Raw genomic sequence first — 26,723 nt, 5'->3', positions numbered from 1 at the left:
AGATTATTTTCTGTTCTCAAACTTGAAAAAAATGGCTCACTGATCAAGGATTTCACCAAATGGAGATGTGATGCTGGTAGTTAATGGCTATTTTGAGGAGTTAGACAGTTATCATTACAAAAATGGTATCGAACTTTCGAACTTATTGAACATGGCTGGGAAAAGTGTATAGAGCTGAAAGGAGATTATGTTGAAACATAAATACTTTTTCTTTTCAAAATTTTAGTGTTTTCTTTGTTGGATCAGGTAGGTATGGGTACTAATACTAACAAGTAAAAAGTTGTGAATACTTCATGATATTTTGATTTAAATGTCTTTGAACATACAAGGTTAGTCAAAAAGCTAGTTCCGTTCTTTTACATCCCTAATTCTGCCCAGAACATATTTATCTTTTCTGTGCTTTGCTAGGAGCATTTTTCATTCTGGTTTATACATTATGGCTGAGAAATCAGGACCAAAATGATTTACTAATTCACCTAAAAAGAAGGTGGAGTTTCTTAATGTTACTGCAGAAAAACTGATGTCAAATAAAAAAAATCTATAAAGATTTTGGTATCACTATCAATTATAATAAAAGCAAAGATTATATTATGGGAATATCTGAGCATAGTATGTTGAGAGAAAATTTATGAGAATGGCTAAACATTAAGAAGTTTGGTTCACATATGCCACATCAGGGTATCTTTCACCAAAAAGAGCTGACAAACTTAACAAAACAAGCAGGATTTTCTGTAAACCCAGACTGGTTGAAATATTTCAGTAAAATGAGTGACATAGTCTTAAGAAAATGTTTGTGGTGAAGCTAACCAAGATTTACCAGCAATGACTAGAGATAGGTTGCTGTCTACAATACCTTCCATACTTGAACAACGCAATATGAAAAAGCCTTCAATCCTGATACAACTTGCTTATTTTACCAATAAAACTTCATTGTTTGAGGTACAACCTCAGGCAGGTGAGAAAACCTCTAAGGAAATAAATACAGTATCAGCAAGACACAGCTGTTTAAGATCATTATCAGTCAATTAAACAGTGAACAAAAATATGTGCATAGAGGTTGATATGTTCATTGATTTGGTTGCTTCCAATTTTGGTAAGGTTTTTTGACAGTGAAAAGCTACAATTATTATTGGTAGTTGTTTGACATACCTGATATTTTTTGCCTGTTAACACGAGTGTTTTAGAATTGTATTATCAAAGTATTATTCAAAATTTGAAAATTTACTGTAGAAGCAATTAATCTGAAAATTTTTACTGACAATAAAAATACAATAATTTTTATGCTTCAATGTAATATATGCATTATGTGTATCACATTCTGCATCGAATTTGGTGATGAAAAAAGGTACTGAAAATTGTTTTTGACTTGAAGGAATCTCCAAAATACCAGATTCTTTAATCTCTCTGGATATGGCTGGTACTGAACTTGAGATGACATTTAAAGAAATGTTTGTGAAAGATTCTACAATATTAGATTGCCCTACACTATCACTATTGAATTTTTTAACGTGGAAAAATATTTTCATCTTCTAACTTTTGTGTTTAATGTTTTCATTATATGGTGAAGTAGCCATACAAATATTAATTTAGCAATAACAGATAAACAACTGAAAAAGCAGCAGCTGTTTTCAAAGAAATAGCTTTCTTGCTAACTTTACTGTGCTAAGTAGAAGTGGTGTACAGTAGTTTAATGACAGTTAACTATTGATACAGTGTACAGATTTTAACTTATAGAAGATGCTTTAATTTCTCAATGTACTTCATGATTCATCCCACTTTCTTAGTAGCTGCCCTGCATAATACAATCTATAAAATGTGGAAAATGAGTGGATGAATGTAGTAACAGTGTGCTAAAGTTAAAGGGCTGTAAGCTCTATTGTACTCAAGAAGAGTTCCCAACAACGGTGATAGCAATCGTGCATTGAATATCAGTAAAGATTAGAACTAACATTCCGAGCTGACAAATGTATACTATCAGTCATAAGTGAAGTGGAGATGGACAGATATGCAAATGAATATCTATCAAAAGGAAAATGCAATTCAGAGATAAAATGACTAAACAGTATTTACTCTCAGCTGGCAAAAATCCAAGTAGCCACTGCTCATAGAAACATCTAAAAGCAGAATAAACTATTCTCACCTTTAGAAACTTGAAAGGTGTTTCTATGGCATCAGAGAGGAAAGAAAGACTGTTTGGGCAAGACATATACATGTTGCAAAAAAATTACGTATTCATGAAATAAAAATATCAGTTTAAAAAGTAAATAAATAATCCATGGCTGCCATAGTGTAGCCATGCTGTTTGACTGCAAGAACTGGTATTTGCAAACTTGTTGCAATAGTTTACTCTCCCAAGACACATAAGTATAGAAACAACATTTATTTAAAAGTATTTTATAATGTACACAGGTTTAAAGTTAACTACATATATATGACAGTAAACAGCAATATACATTATTAAATAAGTTTATGTAGTTAATAAACTGTCACATAAAGGTATTTCCATTCACACTTGCTTAACAAAAACTGCATGATTATGTTAAAATTAAACTTTAGATGCATCACATTGTTTTTATATTACAAATTTATACAGTTATTACATGAGATATGACACAGCAAGGAGAACAGCTGTTGACAGGAAAATGGCAGGGCCAAATCTTGCAGTAGATGCTGAGTTATGCCATGGTGTGACAGGTGACCTGAAAAGAAATATTATTAATGAAAATTAAGAGAACAGATCTTTTGACTACCACAAGTAACTGTTTTGTTACACAGAAGTCAATGTTCATTTCTCTGAAAGGAATAATTTCATAATTATTCATGTTTCCCACAACATTTATTCATAAGTATCTTCCACCATGTTTGATTCTGAAGTATATAAACAGTAACTGGACAGTTAGTTGTACAAATGTGACAAAGTTTGCAGAGTAATACAAGTAAATAGTAAATTTTCTAGTTTCTTCTCATTTAAATTAAATTTTGGTGAAATATTTTATGAAGTATTGTATTCTATTGTAACATTAAATAAACAGGATTAGGTAAAAAAAATAGAGAAGAAAATCAATTTTAGCTCTGTCAAAAACAAATTGAATATAAACCCACAAAAAAGATATACAAAAAATGCACAAGTAAGCCCCACAGGGCTAAAATGAATTTCAGTTTAAAAAACATACCATTGTGGACTATTTTCAAGCATGAGACAGGCATCAAAAATCCAAAACAGACAAAATAAGCAATGAAGTTGGCTCAAAGCTAAATTATATTGACTTGGTAAAGTATCAAAGAACATCCAGCTACCATGTAAATGAAGAAATTGTATCTAGGTCATTAGTCAAGTACCTAAAACAAGTAAAACTACTTTCCCTGCCTGTTGAAGTTCAAAATTAGAGGCAAGCGTTATTGTAGTTATCCATTCTGAAAACGGTACCCCCTGTTATGAAAACTGATTTTTGGATTTCCTTACAAAAGACCAGTTAGAGAACATTTTTCCAAAGAAGTAGTATATCAGTTAATGCCACATCTGCCCCTTTCTCCATCAAACACTTTCACTAGGTTCAGTTTTCGCTATTAATTGTGATATGCAGTGTATATGAATCTAGCACTTGGGTGGGCCTCTCATCTTGCCCTTCCCCCTCCTCCCTCCTCCCTCCCCCCCTCCACCACAAATGGCAGTTGTGTTGCTTGGGCCTTAAACTGGCACTGAACAGGCACAGTACTCGTCTGACAACAGCATTTGACATAGTAGACCATGAATTGCTTTTTTTATTGTGTGTGTGTGTGTGTGTGTGTGTGTGTAGTGACTAACCACTGCAATGTATACAAAAATATATTTCAGAGTTTGCTTATGAAAACATAGGGGTTCCTTAAAGTAATATACTGAATCCAGTTGTGTACCTAATCTAGAATAACGACAGATGAACAGATGTTTTGTGACTAGTGAAACCAGTTTGATTTAATGTCACCTCAGCAGCTTGCCTGTTATGTTAGTGCTTTTTGTACATGCTCAGTTTCTCATTTAAATACATGATTCTGAGTCCACACTGTCCACCACATAAATATTTAGTGTTATGGAGGAGAAACAGATTTTTCTTTTTGTTTTAAAAGTTGTTGCTTTATTTCAAATTTACTAAGTTAAATATAGGTAGTATAAGTATGAATACCACTAAGCAGTGTAGTGATAGTTTACCAGTAATACAGAGTAGTGATGAAGATTATTTAATTTTATAGTCTTTTGTTAATGTGTACCATCACTCATTCCACATTTATGAAGGTTCTGTTTTCCAGTGGGGTCTACAGAACATGTTGAAAGATTCAAAGGGGCACTCACAAGAGTCAAACCAGGAAATCCATTTGTAGCTAGTGAAAGGAACCTCTGTGATCTGTGTTAATGATTATTGTCAGTGGGTCACACAAGGGTACCTGCTAAAAACTGATGACATTTATGTAATGTAACCCATCTAGAGATGAATAAATATGATAAAATCAAATGGTATGCAAATAAAACTTATCACATTAACCAAAGCTTAAAAGTTTTTATGCTCTATAGTTTTAATTTTGTTTTCATAAAGCATATCAGACTTATGGCTATATATTTGAGAATTATCATATAAAACACTTCACTAAAATAATGGACAATGATTTTAGTAACAAATTTTAGAATGAAATTATTAGTTCTTGTGAGCAAGAGAGAAAAAAGGAAAAAAAATGAATGGTGTAGAAATCTGTTGAGAGATGAGTAATTATTTGCTATTAGACCTCAGAAGAGAAATACGTAAACAGAAACTGAAATGAAGAGAATTTAGTAATACACCATAGTAAATATTCTCAAAAAATAGTCAAAGCTGCACTAAATACATATCAAACTGTCATTTCAGTAAATATTTGAAAAGACAATGATTTATTTAAGGGTGGGGATTGCTCTTGAAATTCCTTTATTAAAATTTTCTGTTTGAAAGCTATTTAGAAAAGAAAGGAAAACCTCTGGGAACTTCAGCCCACAGAGGAATAAAGAATACCAATTGGTATAGTTCTGAAGTATGAATCTTCTCCTTATATTCCATTTATCTACATATATGTTCTTTCTAAATATGGTCTAGAAAATTCTGGTAGAATGTAAATAATTTAGGAATAAAGGCAACAACTCAATAATAGCAGAGATTTTAATTCAAAATTGATGACTCAGTGCATGTACCATCTGGCAAGCATTTTCTTCTAAACCACCTGTGTTTTCTTTTACTGTGTTTTGCTGCTATGGGGAAAGTAAAAGTTAAAATGTTAAAGACTGAATTATAACTTTTCTGCAGTGCTTGATAAAACTGTATGTTCCATCATTTTCAATTAAATATGAGTTTTTATTTTAATGACTCATTTTTCTGTTAGATTGTTTCAACCTCTTGTTTATTCTTTCTAGATATAAGATATACAGTCTATTCCCCTCTCTCCCTCTCTCTCTCTCTCTCTCTCTCTCTCTCTCTCTCTCTGCTTTACTGACTGATGTGCATGTGGAGAAGAGTTTCATGTTGTTTTAACAGCCTTATAGTTTTTTGTTCCACAGAAAAATTAGGAATTTAATTTAAACTCAAGTGAAAAAGACATAAGAAATATAATTTTAAGCATAGTAACACAACAACTACAATTTGATGTAGGAATTAAGGCAGTGACTTATGAAAGCTTAAGGCATCATTGCGCTTACTTTAAAAGGATTTCTTACATATAATTTCATGAAATATGAAACAAAAATTTAAGTTTTGTCTTTTTATTTATGTTCAGAACTAACTCTACAACTAAGATAAAGTTTAAATCTGATAATAGTGAATTTACTGAAAAAATTTGGTCTGGGAATTGGGAAAGTAAAACCCACTTGCCTACTGTGCAAGACAAATGAGGAAATGTCAGCCACACAAGTACAAGAAAGTTTTGGTTTGCTGCAGTTTGATGAGCAGTGCATTACGTTTTCTGGTAGTGGTGTAGTGCATGTAGAAAATAGCACAACAAGCATTGGATCCTACCACGTGTAAAGTGTGATGTCACACTTTTCAGTGCTGAGTGACTGTAGGTTTGGCAAAAAGTGGAAATTTAATGGACTAATGACTGATGGATATATTGTAAGATTAATAATGGAAAGAAATTTAAGTAAAATATGTAATTTCCATTCAGTGATAAATGAAATCTGTCCTGATCTTCTAATCATCTTGCAATAACGTACAAAGCAAAATAGATACCAAAATAAATATTGATAACAGACCATCTCTCTGTGATCACACACCAAAAATGTAGGAATTCTGAGTAACATTCTTATAACTGCATTTTTGATGTCTGTATCCACCATAAGAAAGTTGATGTGCATGAATTCAATCACAATGAGTTCTGTAATCCATTGTGGCACAGTATAAAGATGTAAATATAATTTTTTGGGCAAAGTTATTGGATCATCTTTCATTTCTAATTTTGAATCAAGTTCATGAATATGATCTTTTTACCAAATGATGGTCACACAAGAAATTTTCAACTTCTGCAAAAATTGTCCAAGAGAACTTACAGAAGGTCTACAGCAAAAAGTGCAAAAACAGTACATTATTAGATATAATAATATGTAGTAATAAAATTCATTGAGATTGAAATTAGTATATGACAGTTTTATGATTATTTTGGAGAATGTTTCAAGATGATTTCCTCCTGTCAGCTGTACAGAGGAAAAACTTAAGATCTGTCAGAAGAAATGTGAGGGAAGCACATATGGAAAGGTGACTACCTAGATGACTCATGTGCAGTTTATTCTTATGTTTTGTTTGTTCTGACCATAGGTAATTGTTACAGAGAGATTCAGAGCTTTGAAAGGAAAAGCACTGAAAGAATTGTGAAAATTGTTCCACAAAATGTTGATGTATAAAAGCAGAAACTTTCTCCACTTATGCATAAATGGAACAAAACAGATTACTATCAGCAGTATTCAAAGTAGTCTTTGATTTTCACAATGCAGTGTGAATATGAGACAAATATGCATTTTTCTTGATAATATATTTTCAAGCTTCTTGTCAGTTAGCCTGTTTACTAGAAACTTACAAAAGCACTATAAGCTAAACTTCTATAAATGTTGGATGTCACAGATTTTTGTGTAGGGTAAATTAATGTCTTTCTCTGTGATACATGTTTTCCTGTGGTATTACAGCTGTGATCAGTGTCAGTTAATGCTTTTTGAGAGTCATTAATTCTAATCTGGGGGAAAGTAAGTGATGCTTATTGCAATAGAAAAAACCAGTTGACGTTAATGTCAAGGCCTTATAACTCATTTTCAGTATTTTAATCAAAAACAAAATAATACTTGCTTTTTCTTCCCTTAGGGACCTTCTTTAATGTTTTTAATTCTCAGATGAACCATTGGAAATTTCAATTTTGTGCAGAGAAATACCAGCACCATTTTTATTGTTGGGCTATACTGTTAGGTACTTTATATGTACTTACAATGGAGTGTGGGTTCCAGTTGGAACTATTTTAAAAGGGCAATTATCATGTTGGAAAGGGAGCTCTTGTCACTACAGATATACTGACTCTGAGTCGATAGGCTACATGGGAGGGATTTTTTGGTGTGGAGGGGATGGGAGCTGTTGAAATATGGGTGCTGTTGGTGGTAACCTACTGTTGGCCAACCCTCCACCCAGCAGTTTCCATCCCCTCTGTCCCATCACCCTCATTGTGCACTGCTCTCTGCTAACACACCCACCAGTCTTTTCTCTTTCTCTGCTCCTGTCCTTCACTAATTCCTGCCCCCCCCCCCCTTCCTTCCCCTTCCTACCCACATAGCCTGCTCATATAAAAGTAGGGGTTTCATAAAGTGATATATTGAATCCAGTATCTTGTCTTGCCATCATATAGTCCCTTCACATTCCTCCATACAGTGCTCTTCTCTCCCCCTACATGAACCCTGCTATCCCTCTCCCTTACCCACCTCACTCCATATTGCTGCTTCTATTCAGAACAACAGTTGCATTTTGGCCACAGCAGCCAGAGACAGAAGTTACGTGCACATGGGGTGTGCTTGCTTGTGTGAATGTGTGCATGTGTGCATTTCTTTTCTGAAGAAGGCTTTGGTTGAATGCTAAATGTGTAACAGTCGTTTCATTGTGCCTGTCTGCATCTCAGTGTGTCGTCTTCTCTGTGAATAGCAATCTATCTTTTTCATAATACTGTTGATATTCCAACCTGGTCTTTCCATTGTTTAAGTAAGGAATAGAATTACAAACAAGTAAGAAATAGATATATGAGCACAGTGCTGACACCACATTTAATTTTTCAGTTTGATGTCTGAATCTGCACAACAGTGTGTTATATTTTCAGTTTGCAGTACACTGTGTAAGAGAATGAAATTTAGATGTTGAAATATGCAGCATTACTTAAAAATTATACTTCAGAAAATTTTAGGCAGGGTAGCCAAATATCAATAATAGTAGTAATAATAACAATAATGTTTCCTATCTTCAGAATTCAAAACAAATTACAACCAAAGAACGAACACAATGACTCCAATTACCTGAAGTTTATAATAAAATTTGTCAGACAAATCAGTATCAATGCTAGTTTTCTCAGAATTAGTATGAAAATCCTCTTAAAACAGTCATGTACAGTGTAATATAGTGTTTCTGGTAATCCCACTTCAAACAAGCCATAAAATTTTAGCAACATTCTTTACAAGATAATTTTGCAATTATCCTCTGATAATCTCAAGTTCATCTAAAATATCTGAAGCAGGACATAACATTTCCTGACATTTAACACTTCTCTGTTTCCAGTGTAGAACGTCACAAACGGGCCTTGTGTTGTTTCCCATGCCAATAAATTTAAGGATACATACCTTGTATATTAATCTCTGAAGGTAGTATGTCTGTCTCACTGTATGTTACTATTTTATCTTTAATTAATTTTTGACAGTGTCGCTCAGTTTTTCTATGTTGATTAATATTAACAATTTTGGATGTTTACCACTTTAACTTATCTCAGATCACTTAATTTGTTTTTCTAAAATCTATCATTTGCTATTAAAGTTGACTCTTTCTTTAACTTCCTCCTGCATTTTGAAACTATATCATGTCTTAGATTGTAGTTAAAGTAAGTACTACAATAGTTACAATCAGCAATAAATAGTGTTGAGTTTATTACATTATAAGATGTGAAATGATCATACTCATAGCAACTATCTGAAGAAAGTTCCTGTTTCAATATCATCCACTGGTGGGACAGTGTTGCATGGTTCTTCCATAGTTGTGAAGGTATTTTGTTTTGCATCCATATATTTAAGAGTGCAATAAATACAGCCCTATTTCAAATAATGTATCTTATTATCAATCACACTGTTGTCAGTCAGAATAGTTATAATGAATGCTGCTGAGCTTATGATCATTATGCTATATCATTTGCCTGTTATGAAGGGCTGTCATGACAATACATGGTACCATACTATTGGTGAAAGACCAGCAATCTGGAAGCATAGGAAATATGTGTCACATCCTCAGGTTACAATTTAACTTCCAAATGCAATCTTAGATATAATTCTCTAGCTGTTGATGTAACTGCAGTTGTCTTTCTATTAAATACTTGGTATTTACTTTGAGCTAATGTTTCATTTGCATTTGAATTCTGAACTGTAACTGTGCATCATGTTGATGCATTATGTTTCATATCATACCTCATTCTTTGCTAGTTTGGTCCCATCCTTCCACAAACATCTGAGACAGTAATACTGTCCCCCCAAATACTTCAAATTCATATTTTTTTTTATACCTTTGTACACAAACGTTAATAACACCACTCCGGTCAGTTCAAATGTTCATCATCTTCCTCAGGTGCCTATCTGTGCTCAAAACAATTTGTATGTAGTGGAGGGCTTTCTTTTCTTGTATCGTTATTTCTATTTCACTCAGAATTTTTCGTTATTGTGTTAAATGCCAGTTAATATTTTGCAATCTCAGATTGTATGAGAAAGGGACAATGGTCTAAACGTGTATTAGGTCCATTTTATGGCTTATCCTTCCTGACAACATAACTTTAGTCTCTGAGAAATCAATGTGTCTGTGGAATTTGCAAAGCTACAGTGTGGTTTAGCTTCTACATTACAGTGTGTGCACCAGGTAGGTGACTTGAGACTTTAGTCTCTGTGGAATCAATGTGTCTGTGGAATTTGGAAAGCTACAACATGGCTTAGCTTCTACATTACAGTGTCTGCACCAAATAGGTGACTGAGGACGTGTGCATATATGTTAGCATGCAATAAAGATCTGGACATTAAGCACTGTGGTGCCCCTTTTACACAAGGTCTAATATGCATTAAATTATGATCAATTGTCTTCATGAGTAATGTATCATTTCAGTGCTATGCTTTATTTACTGTATTACCAGTTTACCTTTAAATTGTGTTTGATTATCAACATAATTACTTCCATTTATGCTGTCAGTGGTAAACTAATGTAGTCATTCTCTAACAAATAGTCAGTTACACTTACCACAGGTAAAACACACAGTTTTAAGATACTTCACAGTATTTACCTGTTTCCAATTTACTGATTTACAATTGTTGCACCAAAAACCTCTTATCACATGCAATGTAGACTGGAGATGTGCATTCCACCAAATGGATTTTTAAACAGAGAAATAAAAGACACAAGGGAAAGTGATGTTAATGAAGTGTGGCACAAAACCATCTTCTGCAGTATTCACAGAAAGTGAATATTACATGGTATCTGACATCTGTCATCCACAGATTCAGCTAGGACTGCCTAGCATTTACCTATTACTTTTCAGTTTCAGTAAATATTGACATCTATTCATTAATTCACTGTATAGAGTTGCTAGCAATGTAATTTACACACATGATATTTACCCCTCAACAGCTGCATTTCTTCATTGAAGCCTTCAATTTCTTTCACATTCAGATACACACATATCTGTAGCTTCGCATTTCTGACCAACAAAGAATATTGGTTTTCTGATTTCAATTAATACTTTAGGTATCACCCCTCTTTTTATGTACATATGCTGTATTTAAAATTTATCAACAAAGATATACAGCAGCAAGTAACTTTAAAACTAAATTTGCCAATTTTGCCATTTCATGGCCAGTCTTGAGGAAAGGTCATCTCAAATAGCATGTAATAATAGGGTGTCAATATTTGTAAAGAACGCTCATAAAATTTAATCTTATGATTTTTTTTAATTACAGAGAGATAAATGAGATATATAGTATGTATTTCCATAAGAGTACTAACTCCCAGTAATGTTGGCAGGCACACTTAAGAAAGATAATAATACTCCAGCCTATTTGAACAATGGGTTCCTGCTCCGGGGAAGAAAGTAAAATTAGTTGGGGGTTGTATGAGAAAATGAGGTAGGAAGCAAGTAACATTAAACTCAGTCTGAAAATGACCCACTTGGTATGAGAACAAGGTAGGTGAAGATGAAACAAAGGCACCAGACAAGTATGAATTTAGAGATTTTTGATGAAATTGTCCCAAACAACAACTATTTCTTCCTAATGACATGTCTGTTGTCTCTTAATCTGGGAGTTCTTTTATGTTTTTGCACATTTTTCTACTGCAAGTAGTGGGACTTGAGGATATGAACATAAATGCTGGCTAGCCTATCTGTCTCTTTGTGGAATTAATAAATTCATGAAATGAATATTCTTCTTTACCCAATAGCTTTTATTAATTTAATATTAATTAGTTGTGCATAAGTAACAGATTGAAATTGTTCATTATTCTATAAAAATTAAATTAAATTACTGCAATCTTGTATTAAATTTAACAAAGAATACTGCTCAGGAAACGCTGTATTTAGTTAATACATACCATTTGATAGTGAACTTTGCTCAGAGCCAATAGTAGCAAGACAAATTTTCATAAATTAATTGAGTTTTCTAATGACTGTTTGCTGTGTCTATTTGTTAAATATTTTCTGTAATTAATAATGCTCTAATTCATATCAGGCTTGACCTATGTATAAGCTGGCTAAGCACTTGCATTTAAAACTACTTTTTTTTGCGAAAGGCAAACAGCAGTTAGAGTAGTTTAAATGATTCTGTGTTCATCAGCTAAGTTATTCACAGAGCCAGCTATCAGGATTAGTGCATCACACTACGTAATGGGTGTCTGACCTCTATTGGGTCACACTGAAACAGGTGATAGGGGGTCCGCAACCAATTATTTTGAGATAGGTAACCAATGGTCAGAAATGCAAGTTTATTGTGTTATGGACATACAATGCATAGTAACTGTTGAAAATGATGGCTATAAGTTTGAATGCACATATTGCAAAACTGCATGTTGTTCCTTTGCACTCTCATAAAGATCCCTGATGTGTCTTGTACACTGGAGCAGGCAACATGTGATAAATAGTGTACACCACTGACTACCAAACAAACATGATGTATACAACTTGGCTCATAACATGTGTGTCATGTGATGACGGCATGCATCACACCAGTGTGTTAACTTGTGCCACATGCACACCACTATCCCTGGTGTCAGCTGTCCACCGCATGAGACAGCTTCTGATCTGTCCATGGTGAGGTGTGTGACTCTGTACAGTGGCTGATGCACAGGCAGAGATGAAATATTTCTGATGATGAGCATTGGCAGAATTGTATTTAATGTATGGTGCATGAAGATTTAGTGCCTGTAAAGTGGCAAGAATGTACGTTCCCAACAGGTGTCATCCTAACTGGGAGAAATTTATTCCTGTGGATATCAACTTACTAGAAATGGGGCCATTCATGCCACAAAGAGCCAGCCAAGGTTCCCGCCAAAGACATATCTGAAAACCAGACTTTGAGGAGATGGTGTTGGATCATGTGGCCAACTACCCAGCAATAAGCACCCATCAACTTGCCCTGAAACACACACTTTGAAGGATACAATATGGAGAATACCGGAGGAACAGGTATTACACCCCTATCATAAAGAACATCTGCAAGCAATGGGGGCAAACCAATGTTGTAGTGCCAAACTTCATATAGTTTGCATTGTTTACATATGAAGCTTCTTCACCCATGATGGCGTCTTCAAGAGCTGCAATAGTCATGTTTGGATTGAGGACAACCCCATGACACCCACTTTGCTGGCCTTCAGTGACAATTTGCATCAACATATATGGGGAGGCATTGTCTAAGATCACTTATAATCTGTGATAATATTAATAGAATCTGGCTGTGCAGCTCACAAGGAAAGCTGCCTTGTCCACTCAGCTGAAAGTGCATAGACAGCAACTGCAATACTTTCTGCAACTTGGCAACATTGCAGACTGGTTAAGCTGAATTTGCCTCACATTTGAAGGACAAGTACACTTTAAAGAATAAGGTCCCTTGCCTTCGAGGTGTTTCAGCCATTATGAGAAAAACTCACAGAACACACAGAATAACACAGAAATCAATCAGTCATAATTTCACACACGTAAAGCACAATAGAATGCTCAAATATGATGGAAGTTTATACAGTACGTAATGCGGAAACAGACTGAGTGCTGACTGGCTAGCTACACAGCTGTCTAGCATGCATCCCTCTTCCAGATGCCAAAAATGCTGCTGCAGACTATAGTAGTACATTATTTGCTGCCTACCTGTTTGACAGGTCCATGTTACCTGGTGTTCCTGTGAGTTGTGCTGCCACAGTTCTTGTAGACTGTACCCCTTGCTGCCCAAGAGCACCTGAACAACATGTACCCTCATCGCTGGATACAAAGGGGAGGTCCTGCCCCATCACTGGAGTAATCATCAGATATCATACCTTTGGACTTTTTGCTCTGAGGTTATGTCAAGATGTTGGTGTATGAAACCCCCATAGAAATGAATGAGGACCTGCTTTCTAGGGTCCAAGCTGCCTGTCTCCTGGTACAACAGACACCACAGACCATTGAAAGAGTATGGCAAAACTTCATGTGGCATTGACACACATGCACTGAGACTGGTGGTCATCACTTTGAACTATCACTGTGAGCTACATCACTGTTACGCAATGTACAGTGTATATGTCCACAACACAATAAATACACATTTCTGACCATTGCTTCCCCCATCTCAATAATCAATTGTGAACCCGATATCACCTCTTTGAATTTGAGCCAAAAGTTTTTTTTTTGACGAACTGTATTTGATGATTTTTACAACAGGTTGAATACTCATTCTCTTATGAACTTGTATAAAAATTTACTAAAAGTTTTCAAATGACTTGTTTCTGTCTCCCCACGGGGATCCCTCTCATCATCCTCCCCTCCTCTCCAAAGGATGAACCATAAGTTCTGAAAGCTAGGCATTACTGACATTTTGCCACATCAAGGTAATTACTGACCATATTCTGTCTCACAATTTTATAGTTTCCTTGAAGTGTTTTCTTAAAGCTTCCTTTGTATTTTCATGAAAACAATCTTTGGAGACTGGAGCAGCTTCTAAACATAAGTCTATTTTGTGAAACAGTTGAAGCCACAGCTAATATTACATGATAATTTTAAATGGATATTGCTCACAAAGTGATAGATCCATTCTGAACAAGAATACAGTACTTTTGAATTTTTTCATCCAGATGAGCACTGAGATCCTAAAAAAAATTTACTGATATAAATATAGTTCTGGTGTGTCGTAGATCCTCTCTGTTCTGTTAGTTTTGTCTCCAGGGACTGACAAACAAATTTCAAAGCTTAATGCTACAGAATACTGGTTAAGACATTTAAATATTTTCTCATACATTCAACATTGATGCTACACATTAAATTGATAAACTTATTGTCAGTATTTACCCAGGCAATGTATCACACTGCAAAACTGAACAGACAGTGAAATTATCCATTCCTTTGTTAATTGGGGTTTGACATCCTATTGATACGCTCATAAGGAATCATCAATACAGCATAATTTTAACAATTATTGGGAAGGGAACTGATAATACTGTTGATGGAACTCAGTGTTCTACCTGAAGAATCTTTTAAGTTGCTTTACAGAACAATTATGATGCTTGGACCTAAACAGTACAAATTCTTTGTACACATAATAATGGAATATTAGTACCATTTCATGTAATTAAGAACAGGAATCTATGGATATCAGTGTCAAAAATGGAGATATAAGAAAATTTAATGAGTTCTTGAAGTAAAAATTAGAAAGTAAAACATGGTAATTTACTATGTACCTCAGTTTTCCAATTTTTGCATCTTACATTACTCCCAGTCTCATTTCCCTCATTTTTATTAATCATGTGAAAGGATACAATTTTATTCTATCAGTTGTAGTCCCATTATGACAACTTAATGACTATTTCTTCATGATATTTTTCATATTGTAGAACATTTTAAACACTGTGTGAGCCTAAGGTATTTGTGGTGATGAATCTTTCCTGTTTCCTCAGATACTCACAACGCTCTTCCAAAGAACATCTGTCAAAACTATAGTAATGATAATAACGTTTATGCTCTTTTTATGTACTTTCTGGATCATCAAGCAAAATAATGGCTAGGAACCTCATGATTTAACATTGATCTACTCTTTTAGTTATGGCCAGTCATATTACTTTGACTATGACTAAATAATTCTTCCTCAGTACATTTTACTAACTCAGCCATTTAGAAAAGATTCTGAATGAATGAATTAGGAGGAATGAGTAAAACAGGGCCTAGATGTAATTCCAAGCATTATTTCTTCTTTATTTCCTTTGGCTGAAGAAAAATGACTGTAGTGTCATGAATACGGCTTTTTTTTCGTAGAAAAGGAAATAAAATGCTATTAAGAAAACACTTTCCAAAATACATTGTAAGAAAGCCGTTCTCTTTGTTGCCTGCCATATAAAATATATTTCGTGTATTATTCTTTGACGCAGTTATGAGGAGGAAGAACATCAGCGTCTCTGCTCCCAGCTTCCACTAACTCAGTCTCTGTTGTTTGCATATCACAAATGTTCAGTAAAATTTTTCATGGTGGCGAATGCAAAAATTATTCTGCAAATAAATGCATTAAAAATATCTGATAGAGAAGTTCAAAACAATAATTTTAACAAATTGTTTTTATTGGAAGAACAATCACATTTGTGTTTTTAGGTCTACAATATAAATGTGATTGTGTGTGGTGAAAATTACTTTAACAAACAGAAACCACAGATATCTCCAAAGATAAAATAATTTTTGTACTTAACTTGCTAGATTGTTCATTTAATTCCGAAGTTATTGACTTTCAACATTGATATTGACTCACATTTCATACAAATCATGGTTTTTTACTTGGAACCATAAAGAAACCTAGTTGCACTGAAATGTATTTCAACAGAAATAATCAAATATTATTTGATTGTACTAGTCTACATGTTTTAAACAGCCTCTTACATAACAAATTTTTGCATATATTTTGGTGAGTAATTAGGAAGCACTGCTATGTATAGTAACTGAAGTAACAATTACTCTCAGTTATCACATATTAAGAAAGAAGACAAGAGAGAGAGAGATACAATTTTATTGTTAATGTGGATTAATAAAAACAACAATAGAAATTTGTGTAGTAAAACAGCTTTAATGAAAGAAGTTATCTATACAAAATAGCAATTTTCTGCACACCAAGAACAATCAAAAGCAACTGCTCTTACATGCAGTTATAAAATTCTAATAACTTTGTTTTCAAGAAAGTGATCAATAAAAAGAGAGTATTACATGAGTATTAATGTTATGAACGCCCCCAAACCAGTTTATGAAGCATTTAAAAGCTAGAAGATTTACTGGAATATTATTTTTATATCTACAGATTTCAACTATCACAAATAGCAGCTTCTGGTGAATTAATTTGACTAATTCATTACGTTTAGTATTCTGACTAATATGAATATTTTGAACAATAATTATACTGTTATTAAGTGTAAAGTTTCAGAGGAGAAAGAGTTCTACAAGGTACCTGTGGCTATTTTTAATATTGGCACCATCATAACCAAATTGTTAATAGAAACACTGAAATTAATGACAACTGCATTCACAATATTGAAGCACTACAACAGTTCTGTTTTACAGATAGAAAGTGTTTTGTGTTGGAAGATGAACTGGGATGTCTGGTAATATATTGAGAACAGAGTATTTCCCTTTGTGAACATAAGAATTTATATGTACTATGTGCAACACGACTATTTGTAAGCGACAAATGAACTACTTCAGCATAGTATATCATATTTCATAAAGCTGCCTGAAAAGAGAGCATATAATAGTCAAAAACTTCAATAAAATCATTACAGGATTCCAATAACACCGCAAGCCTCCCTGGTGCCAGCATGACCAGTTGTAAGGCTGTCTTCAAAACCACCCTTTCCTAAGTCATCTTTGTCCGAGTGAACAACAACAGAACGTCCAAGTATGTTGTTGCGGCCTGTCAAAGAGATCACTCTATCTCGAATGGAAATATTGGCTACTCCATTTTCACCAGCCTCAATATTTCCAAGATCACCAACATGACGGATTGCATCAGTTGGACCACCATGGTTCACCTGAAACATGATCCAGTAATACGACTCCAGTGACATTGTTTCTGTTTGGCAAGAAAATAGTTGCAAAGTAGGAACTAAAGGTTCACATTATAAAACTAATATTCATTACTAGCTATATCAGTTGTCTTATGATTGCACTTTTACACTGTGACAATATTCTATGCAAAAATAAGTATAAAATTACTTTCTAACTAGTGAATAAATGCTGGTTACTTGCCAAACTAAATGAAAATAGATACATGACCAATCCAAATCAAATTATCTTACAAGCTTCATGGAAGATTAAAACTGCTGGATCAGAACTCGAAAGCAGAACCATGCCTTTCAAGGGCAATGCTCTTACTAACTGAGCTACCCATACATGACTGATGAACTGCCCTCACAAAGATGAGTGTAGGTTGTGAGTAGTGCCTGGATAACTAAGTCATTGCCAGTGAAAGACTGTATTCTGTATTTGAGTCCCAGTCCAGCATACAGCAGCAGTCTGCCAAGAAGTTTCAAACAGAATAGAACAGACTAGGGGAAAGGCAACCAGTCACCTAAAATGTACTGATATGTGGAGCATAATAGCTAGTCTCAGTGAAGCTAAGGGATTGTGCATTTGGCACCTGTGTGGTTCCATGTGTGAATGTGTGTCCATTTAGTAAAAAAAAAGCAAGTGCTCAACACCTAGTGTGAATACTGCTTCCTGCTATGTGTTTCTGTGCTCCACACACTAGTGAACTATAGGTGAGTTGTCGCCGTTCCCTGATTTTATATATTGTGGCACACATCAATTTCTGTTATTATTATTGAATATAAACTTTATCAACCTTGTAGCACGTTTTCCATGCTTCCAGTTTCATCATTAAGAGTTCTGTATTTATATAAGCACATTTTCACACAAATACATACATTTATACTCCTTATATGACTACCTTACTACATGTAAAAAAAACATATTATGTATACAAGTTTTTGGAGGTAGTAGGTCCTTTTTCTGGCAGAAGGTTAGAAGGGGAAAGATGATGGGTAAAGGAAAAGGCAACCATACACCTAGTGTGGTCTGATACGAGGAGCATAATTGTGAGTCTCACTGTGGCCATGAGACTGGAGGCGTGGAGCAGTTTAGGAAAGGGGGTAAAGTTTGGAAAAATCATCCGGAATCCTGGATCAGGTAAGTCTTCCCTGACTCAGGGTTCCAGGTGACTTTTACAATCTCTACACCTTTTTCTAAACCTCTCCAGTCCTTTTCCTTCACCCCTCTTCCTTCCCCTTCTGCGCTTCTACTGTAAGGAGGATCTACTGGCTCTGAGAGCTTGCATATGTAATATCTTTTTTATATGTGTGTTCTTCCATTTGGTGAGTCGATTTTGTATCTATCAAATAAAATTACATTTCCATACATGAAATGTAATTCATTCCCTTTCCAGCTTCACAAGATATATCTAAATATTATTTGAGCAAATATGTTGTATAAGTACATCATTTGAGTAAGTAAACTGTAGATATTAGACTTAAATGCTAGAACTAGGGCACTTTACTCACTATTTATGTAATTCAATTTACTTTGAAAGACTTTTTAAACTGAATAACATGATTTCATTTTAATGCAGATGTCAAACAGTGTTCAAATTTATCTACAGGCAGGGCTTTTACTGTTTGTAGTAGTTTGTTGTTTAACTTCATGCTTAGACGTAAGTAACTTTTGTGTATGAGTGACAGATTTTAAAATGGTGTGTCCCGCTTACAGTTGTTTGTTGTCCTGTGCAAGCGTAAATTTGATCTTAAGTTAAATTTACAAACACACACAAGGGAAAGTCATTATTTTTGGTTGTTTGAAAAGTTTCTTTACAGGATTCTCAAGGACTCAGCCCTCAGATACATCTGGTTACATTTTTCTGCCAGCTGAATATACAGTTTCCACATAACAAAACCCCAAATTGCAACTGTGAGTGAAAGTAGGCATAGTACGACAGAAGTGGTAAATTTTTGCTGACAGAATTTGCTAGTTTATATGAGAAGAAAGGTATGTGTGTAAGTTTATGACTTAGGTATGTTGTATGTTTATCCCATGAGAGTCTTTGGTCTATTATGAGATCCAACAGTTCACAGTTGGATTACCTTTTTCGTGTCACTGGATTAAAATAAATTTATTCTGTTTTGCATTTGTTTACACATTTTTAGTTAGTTTTACACCAGCAGCTGGTGGTATCAAATACCTCTCTATGTGAACAGTGTCATGTTATCAGCATAGAGGACTTTTTGCAGGCCATACAGTTCGAGAAGTCACTAACATAAACAATAAAGAGGAAGGACTCAAGAATTGCACCCTGTGGGATTCGCCTATTTTCATTAGTTTTAATCTCTGCTTATTAATGTGCACAAATATTACCTGTTGTTTAGGTAGGATCTAAGTAAATTTAGTGCTTTACCTGAATACCATAATATTCTTTCTTTTAGTAATGTTGTGTGATACAGAATAAAAAGCTTCAATTAAGTCTATAAGTGTAGCATAGGTGGTTATCCTCCTCTCATAACCATTATGAACTGTAGTTAGCAGGTTTTCAACTGATTTTTTGGGTGACAAGTTGATTCTGAACCCAAGTTCATTTTCATTTAGTAAGTTCTATTTTCAAAATGGCTGTAAACCTATTTATGTACACACTTCGCTATTTTTGACATAACTGGTACAACCCATGTGGGCCTGTAATTACATGGTTTGTCTCTGTCATCCTTTTTATATGAGACGATTTTGCTAAGTGGGGACAAACTGCAGGAAACAATCCCTAAGAGGATAAGGAGCAAAACGGGTCATATGCACATGTGGCTCGAAATGTGGAGATAGAAGTTCTTTCACAGTATAAGTTTCAATGATTGAAAGCATACACGAGAATACACCATGCTAGTGAGAATGTTCTGTTTGTACCAGTGTCTTAGCTCCAGAGCTGAGAGTGCAGTGATGTTGTACATGATGGTGGTGCACTCAAAAATCAGCACTTTGAGGCAACCACTTCATTGCTGCAACCAACTCACTTTGGTTTGGACATGTGTTGTGTTGGCACTGATGAGAGATGACAGCCTGGTATACCAACCAGGACACGCCAAAATGGTCTTTCCGTATGGGCAGATGAGTGTGGTTGACAGCATGACTGTACCAGGAAAGGTATCCTCTCTGACCAACCACACCGCAAACTCTTTTTGACAGTGTTCATGCATGGTTAAACACGAAGGTGGGTGCATGTGGTTCATAAATGTTGAACACTGTACAATATGATCCCAGCATCAGCACCAGGCAGGTGGGCCATGAGCACAGTGTAAGCGTGACAGCGATATGGAACATTCTCCACGGTCACTGCCACTACTGGTATCACTTAAAATGCCTTCAGGCCTCATTACCTATTAACGTTAATCTGCAGGGTCGGTTTTGCCACTGGTTCATCACAAAGGCCACAACGATGCCGGGATTTCTGTCATCCATTCTATTTATAGATGAGACTGCCTTTACAAGGGGTTGTATCATCAACATTCACAAGACCTATGGGTGGTCTACAGAGATTCCACATGGTATGATGGCAGTTTAGCCTCACTTTATGGGTGGAGATTATTAGCAACAACCTTATGGGATCATTCATCCTTCCACAATGCTTCACATATGATGCCTTTGATGGTAAGAAGAGTAATGGGGTACTACATGGTGGTGCAGCAGCTGACTTGTGAATTTCTATGCAGAGGCATCTCGACAACATCTACCCCAAACGATGGATCAGATGATGTGGCCCAATCACGTAGCTTGCCTCGCTGCTGGACCTCAGTCCTTCAGATTTCTACCTGTGCAGATATCAGAGAGAAGTCATGTATGCAGAGCTCATTTTGGGTATGTAGACACAGGAACAGCAATGTCATGCTACCCGTAGTGCCTTTTAGTTACAGGATGCCACAGCAGAATGTGTGCCTCAGTCACTACTTTGTGTTGTCGTGTATGCTCAGAAGCCTATGGGAACCACTTTGAACACCTAGTCTAATGCTTGTCTCATCACAGCATGTCATGCACTGCATTGTGATGGCATGATGGATGACTAAACACTCTGTAGCATGGATGCCAAGCATTTTGGCCATATATCCAATGACCTATTTTTCTCCTTAATCTTTCAGGGATCATTTCCTGCCCATTGTTCCCACTTCAGTAATTTTAAGGCTTTCTTGGAAAGTAGTGTCACGAAGAATTTTATTTATGAGAAAGAGCTGGGGCATTCTCATTTCATTAATTACAATTTTTGAAACACAGTTTCTGAAACCATAGTAGTCCCCTGTTCTGGAGTTGCTCTGCTTATTTATAGAATTGGCAATATCTACTTCTTGTCCAAGTGGATTTTACATCCAGTGCATACACTGCTGTAGAGTGAAAGATTCATACTGGTATCTTACAGATCCTTGACTCACAATTGCATATCACACTATATATTGTCCCTCGGAGTTCATCTTCAGCTTTGCATTATTGTTTTTTTTTCTTTTTTTTTTTCTTTTTCTTTTGTTTCCGTTTTGGGTAGGTGATCGAGTATTCTTTCATATCTTCACTACATCTCCTTTTTTTTCTTTATTCAGGCTACAGCACACCAGCTCCTGACTGGTTCTGCTTAGGATGTATGATTATATGATAGTGGAACAAACACTGGTAGCAGTTACTTCTGTAAAATATCTGAGAGTATGCGTGCGGAATGATTGGAAGTGGAATGATCATATAAAATTAATTGTTGGTAAGGCAGGTACCAGGTTGAGATTCATTGGGAGAGTCCTTAGAAAATGTAGTCCATGAACAAAGGAGGTGGCTTGCAAAACACTCGTTCGACATATACTTGAGTATTGCTCATCAGTGTGGGATCCGTACCAGATCGGGTTGACGGAGGAGATAGAGAAGATTCAAAGAAGAGTGGCGCGTTTCGTCATAGGGTTATTTGGTAACCGTGATAGCATTACGGAAATGTTTAGCAAACTCAAGTGGCAGACTCTGCAAGAGAGGTGCTCTGCATCGCAGTGTAGCTTGCTCGCCAGGTTTCGAGAGGGTGTGTTTCTGGATGAGGTATCGAATATATTGCTTCCCCCTACTTATACCTCTTGAGGAGACCACAAATGTAAAATTAGAGAGATTCAAGCGCACACAGAGGCTTTCAGACAGTCGTTCTTCCCGCCAACCATACGCGACTGGAACAGAAAAGGGAGGTAATGACAGTGGCACGTGAAGTGCCCTCCGCCACACACCGTTGGGTGGCTTGCAGAGTATAAATGTAGATGTAGATGTAGGAATCTTCCAAATTTAATATTTTCTTTCTAAAAATATATCGTTCCGTTCTTTCTTCTACAATTATGTTGCATGTATCTAAATCTTTAACTTACAAGTTCCAGCTTCGTATTAATTTCTTTACCTGGAGGTGCTTGAAGATCTATTTTGTCACTCTCTCATATCTTGTGTACATTTTTATTGTTAGAATTTTTACTCTATTCATTTAACAAACATATTAATTCCATACAAGCACCACTTCAAGAATGTAGTTCAACCTTTGTATTGACTCACTAATAGCTGTGTGAACAGTTGTGTTTGTGGATATTGCTACCTTAGAGCAGAACAGACATAATGTACTCACCTTATCAGGATTGAAGTGACCTCCAGCATTAATACAGCTTGAAATATCTCCCTTTTCATGTATATGGAAGCCATGAGAACCCGGTTTGAGTCCCTCAATAATGCCAGTTACTGTCACAACCCCATCATCTGTCTGCACAAATGTTACATTGCCCTTCACATTCTTTGTTGAATGAGAAAGAATGGCAATAGCACGTCTCTCCTGCAACAGAACACAAATATAAACAGGACTAGAACAAATAATGTCTAGCATACATCATCATAGATACATCATTAACAAGGACCATAACAAATGTCTTTGTATATTGCCAGCATTATAAATGTTTTCTTAACATCATAGTTCGCGCTTTGTGCTGATGATTAATGAGAATGTGATTGTTTGGGTTTTTAGGACATTTAACAGTGAGAACTAAACGTTTGTACTAAGGTAATGTGAGAACGCGCGCCCACAGAAATTTATCCAGATGGGAGCAAGATTCCACAAGCCATGTAATGGTATAATTGGTTAAACTAAGCATTTAGTGGAATCACTTGTAGAAATGTATGGGAATTTTGTAATGAATAAAAACTCTGTACTCCAGATACCAGAACAGGGTGGGAGGAGGAGGAGGGGAGCATAGATCTCCCTCCGCCCCTCCCCCCCCCCCCCCCCTCCACATACCAATTGTCCTTAAAAATGGCTTTGGCAAAAAGCTGTCTTGACAAAAGTATAATTTATGATGTTAAAGCTCATTAAATGTTATCTTACATCTATTTATCAACATGTGTGCTACTCAGCCCCAGATCTATGAGATTTCCGAACTTAATAGTAGCGCCTCCCTCTCGATCGTTTGAGACAAAAATTAAAAAAAAAGAAAATCGGCTTTCATAATTATGTTTATTTTGTAGCGCACAGCTTTTTGATATGTAAAACACACATGGTCTAGGAAATGTAAGACACGGTATTTGGCCATAAGTGTGCCAAAGTTCAATGCCACGCATCTTCTCACAACATTCTTCTGCCGCACGACACTATTTCACTTTATTGTCTGTGGAATTTAAATGTGCATATTTTGTAACGTAAGCCCTCAAACCTATATTCAGGACAGTGGAAATTAAAATGTCCCATGGTGCCTCACCTACTCCCAGTCGGCCGGTTTGACATCCTAACCCCATTAAAAACACTCACAACTAAATACTGTGTGGGGATTATTTGTGACCGGAAGAATAAGATGATCTCTTCAAAAATTTGGATTCTTTATTGCCTGTTAGCTAATAACTTTCTCTTTTTAGTGACATAAAACTAAATATAGGAAATATAAAACCAATAAAGACAAGAGACAAGCAAGACAGTACACATTTCTTCAGTCCTTGGGTCAAGCATTTTTTTCGCTCTAATCTTGCTTCAGCTTTAGACGGCGTGATTTACTTCCTGCTAAAGAATCTGTTGCCTCATCGAAGTTCGTCAGACGTTTGCTATGTGAAAAATCAAAATGTTGCCTAGTACAGAGAAGGGCTGTTAATACGAATAGTACCCAAGACGGTATGGTTTCTCGCTCCGATTACGTCTATTTTGTCACTGTCTGTTAGATAAAAAGAAATAGGCCTTTCTGATGTTGCAGCAGTTGTAGCACACGCCAAATATTTGAGGCTGTTTTGGCACAAATGGTCATTTTTATCTACTACTGTCATTTACCCACAATACATCACATCTCCTAAATTATCTAACCTTGCAACCAACCAGAAATTTAAATGTATTGCTTAATAAACTGTTGCACCTAAGTGTTAAAGTCCATTGCATTGACATTATCAGCAGAAACTGCTATGTTTGGTGTCAGACCAAACCAGTCGGACTGAACCCGTCTAGTGCAGCTACAGGCTATTTAGTCGGCAGTGCTACCATTTATCCTCTTCTTTTAACTAACGTAGTACTTTCAGCACACCATGTAACCTCCTGCATGTTTCACCAGTGTTAAATAATTTACTGGCCTGGATAAGCTACTGTGAGCTTTCTTTGATATTTGTTCTATTATACAGTCTGTAACTGGATTCCCTTTACAGACTTTGACGACTTTTAGTGGGAATGAAAACATTTATGTTCAGCATAGGAACTCATGTCCAGAAACGTACCATATTTCCGCTACACGCTTGTTGTCTGGTTCCACTTACAAGTAGGACTCAGTGTGACAACCACCGATGTCAACATGATATGGTACCTCCATAGCATATTCCAGTACACACGATCACTAATCCTTGGTCCACCAGCATCTGCACAGCCATAAACTATGCTAGTACATGTTCCTCAGATGCCACAGGGCTTTTGTGAATCAAGGACTTCATATTAGCCCACAGGTTGTAGTCTAGTGTGTTCAAGGCGGGAGAATGTGCAGTCCAAGCAATTGGGCCATCATGACCATCCACTGTTCCCTAATTGTTGGTCTACATGATCTCAGACCATATATGAAAAATGAGGTGGTGCTCCATCACCCTGGAACCACATCTTCCAAGAGCTTGTACAGTATACCGTCAAAAAACTGCAGGTATGCAGCACCCGTTAAAAGTTGTGGAAAGAAGTATGGCCCAATCACACATAAATCCAGGAACCCTGCCCAAAATGTTCAGACATTATCACTTGTGAAACCAATGAGGAGCACAGCAAGCATGTTTTTATCAGCCCACTCATGACTGTTGTGAGAATTTAAAAAACCTTCCCTGGTGAAGTTGGCATCATCCATGAAAAGCATCCACTGTGACAAGTTGGCCTCCTCCACACAACAGTGCAAGAACGAGCTGCAGAACTGGACTAGTGACTTAAAATCCTACGACTGCATTGCTTGTACCTTTTGGGGGTGGTAAGAGTGTAGCTGCTGCTCATGCAGAATATGCCAGTCAGTTTGGTGATCCACATTCAGTCTACCTGCAATGTTTCTCGTACTCATCATTACATCCTCTTTCACTGCATGAGGTACAACCTCTTCGAACACGGGTGCGTGGTGCTACCACGGAGCACCACTGTTGACCCTTGCCGGTGCTGAATGTACTGGTCTCCAAGGCCCGCTACTCTACCATAGTAAAGAGCGAGTTCAAAGGTGTCTGGCAGAGACGAAAATGCTCTGCATACAACAAACAAGCGGCTCTCCCGTAGCACTGAGGTTATGATAAAATCATGTCCATATATTATGCAAATGTGTAGTCCGCCACAGTCAACAGCAACACACTAAAATGAGTGTATGTACACCTTGCATTCAGTACTATAGTGAATGATTACTACTGACAGTAGTACAGTATGAACAAAAACCACAAGCACAACAGCAGGGTCAGAAATTCAATTAAACGGCTTGTAAACAAACCTGTAGTGGGTGTGGGACATCCGATGATCGGTAAATGATATACCTAATGTCTTAGTGGCGTCAAAAATGCAGGAATGACGAATGTGGTGCTATTTTGAATTTGGTCAGGAAAACGATACATTTGAGGACACAAGTTCCTATGCTAAACTTAACCACTTTGGATCACACTACAAGTCCTCATCGTCTGTAAAGGGAATTTAGTTACACCCTGCAGTATTCATTGTAGTCTGGGCCAGTTCAAGAACATTTTTCGGTGCCGCCCCGCCCCCCCCCCCCCTTTCTCCTCAG

The 26,723-nt window shown here is 36.1% G+C and overlaps 1 protein-coding gene across 5 annotated transcripts in view; it reads right to left on the bottom strand.

Annotated features, from left to right (window-relative positions):
- Nucleotides 1-2,365: 2,365 nt before the first annotated feature.
- LOC126088210 (superoxide dismutase [Cu-Zn]-like) overlaps nucleotides 2,366-26,723 on the bottom strand; it is a 339,884-nt gene continuing 315,526 nt past the window's right edge. For all 5 annotated transcript variants that reach the window (XM_049906339.1, XM_049906368.1, XM_049906354.1 and 2 more), the window contains 3 exons: nucleotides 23,108-23,308; nucleotides 17,236-17,486; nucleotides 2,366-2,699 (listed from right to left, as the gene is read on the bottom strand). In XM_049906339.1, the coding sequence (XP_049762296.1) occupies nucleotides 2,597-2,699; nucleotides 17,236-17,486; nucleotides 23,108-23,308 (555 nt within the window). In that variant the 3' untranslated portion in view covers nucleotides 2,366-2,596. The remainder of the gene's footprint in view (nucleotides 2,700-17,235; nucleotides 17,487-23,107; nucleotides 23,309-26,723) is intronic.

Source organism: Schistocerca cancellata, chromosome 1 (assembly GCF_023864275.1).
Source record: "Schistocerca cancellata isolate TAMUIC-IGC-003103 chromosome 1, iqSchCanc2.1, whole genome shotgun sequence".
NCBI lineage: Eukaryota > Metazoa > Arthropoda > Insecta > Orthoptera > Acrididae > Schistocerca > Schistocerca cancellata.
The sequence above is the reverse complement of the archived record's forward strand: the minus strand, read 5'-3'. Positions and strand labels throughout refer to the sequence as shown.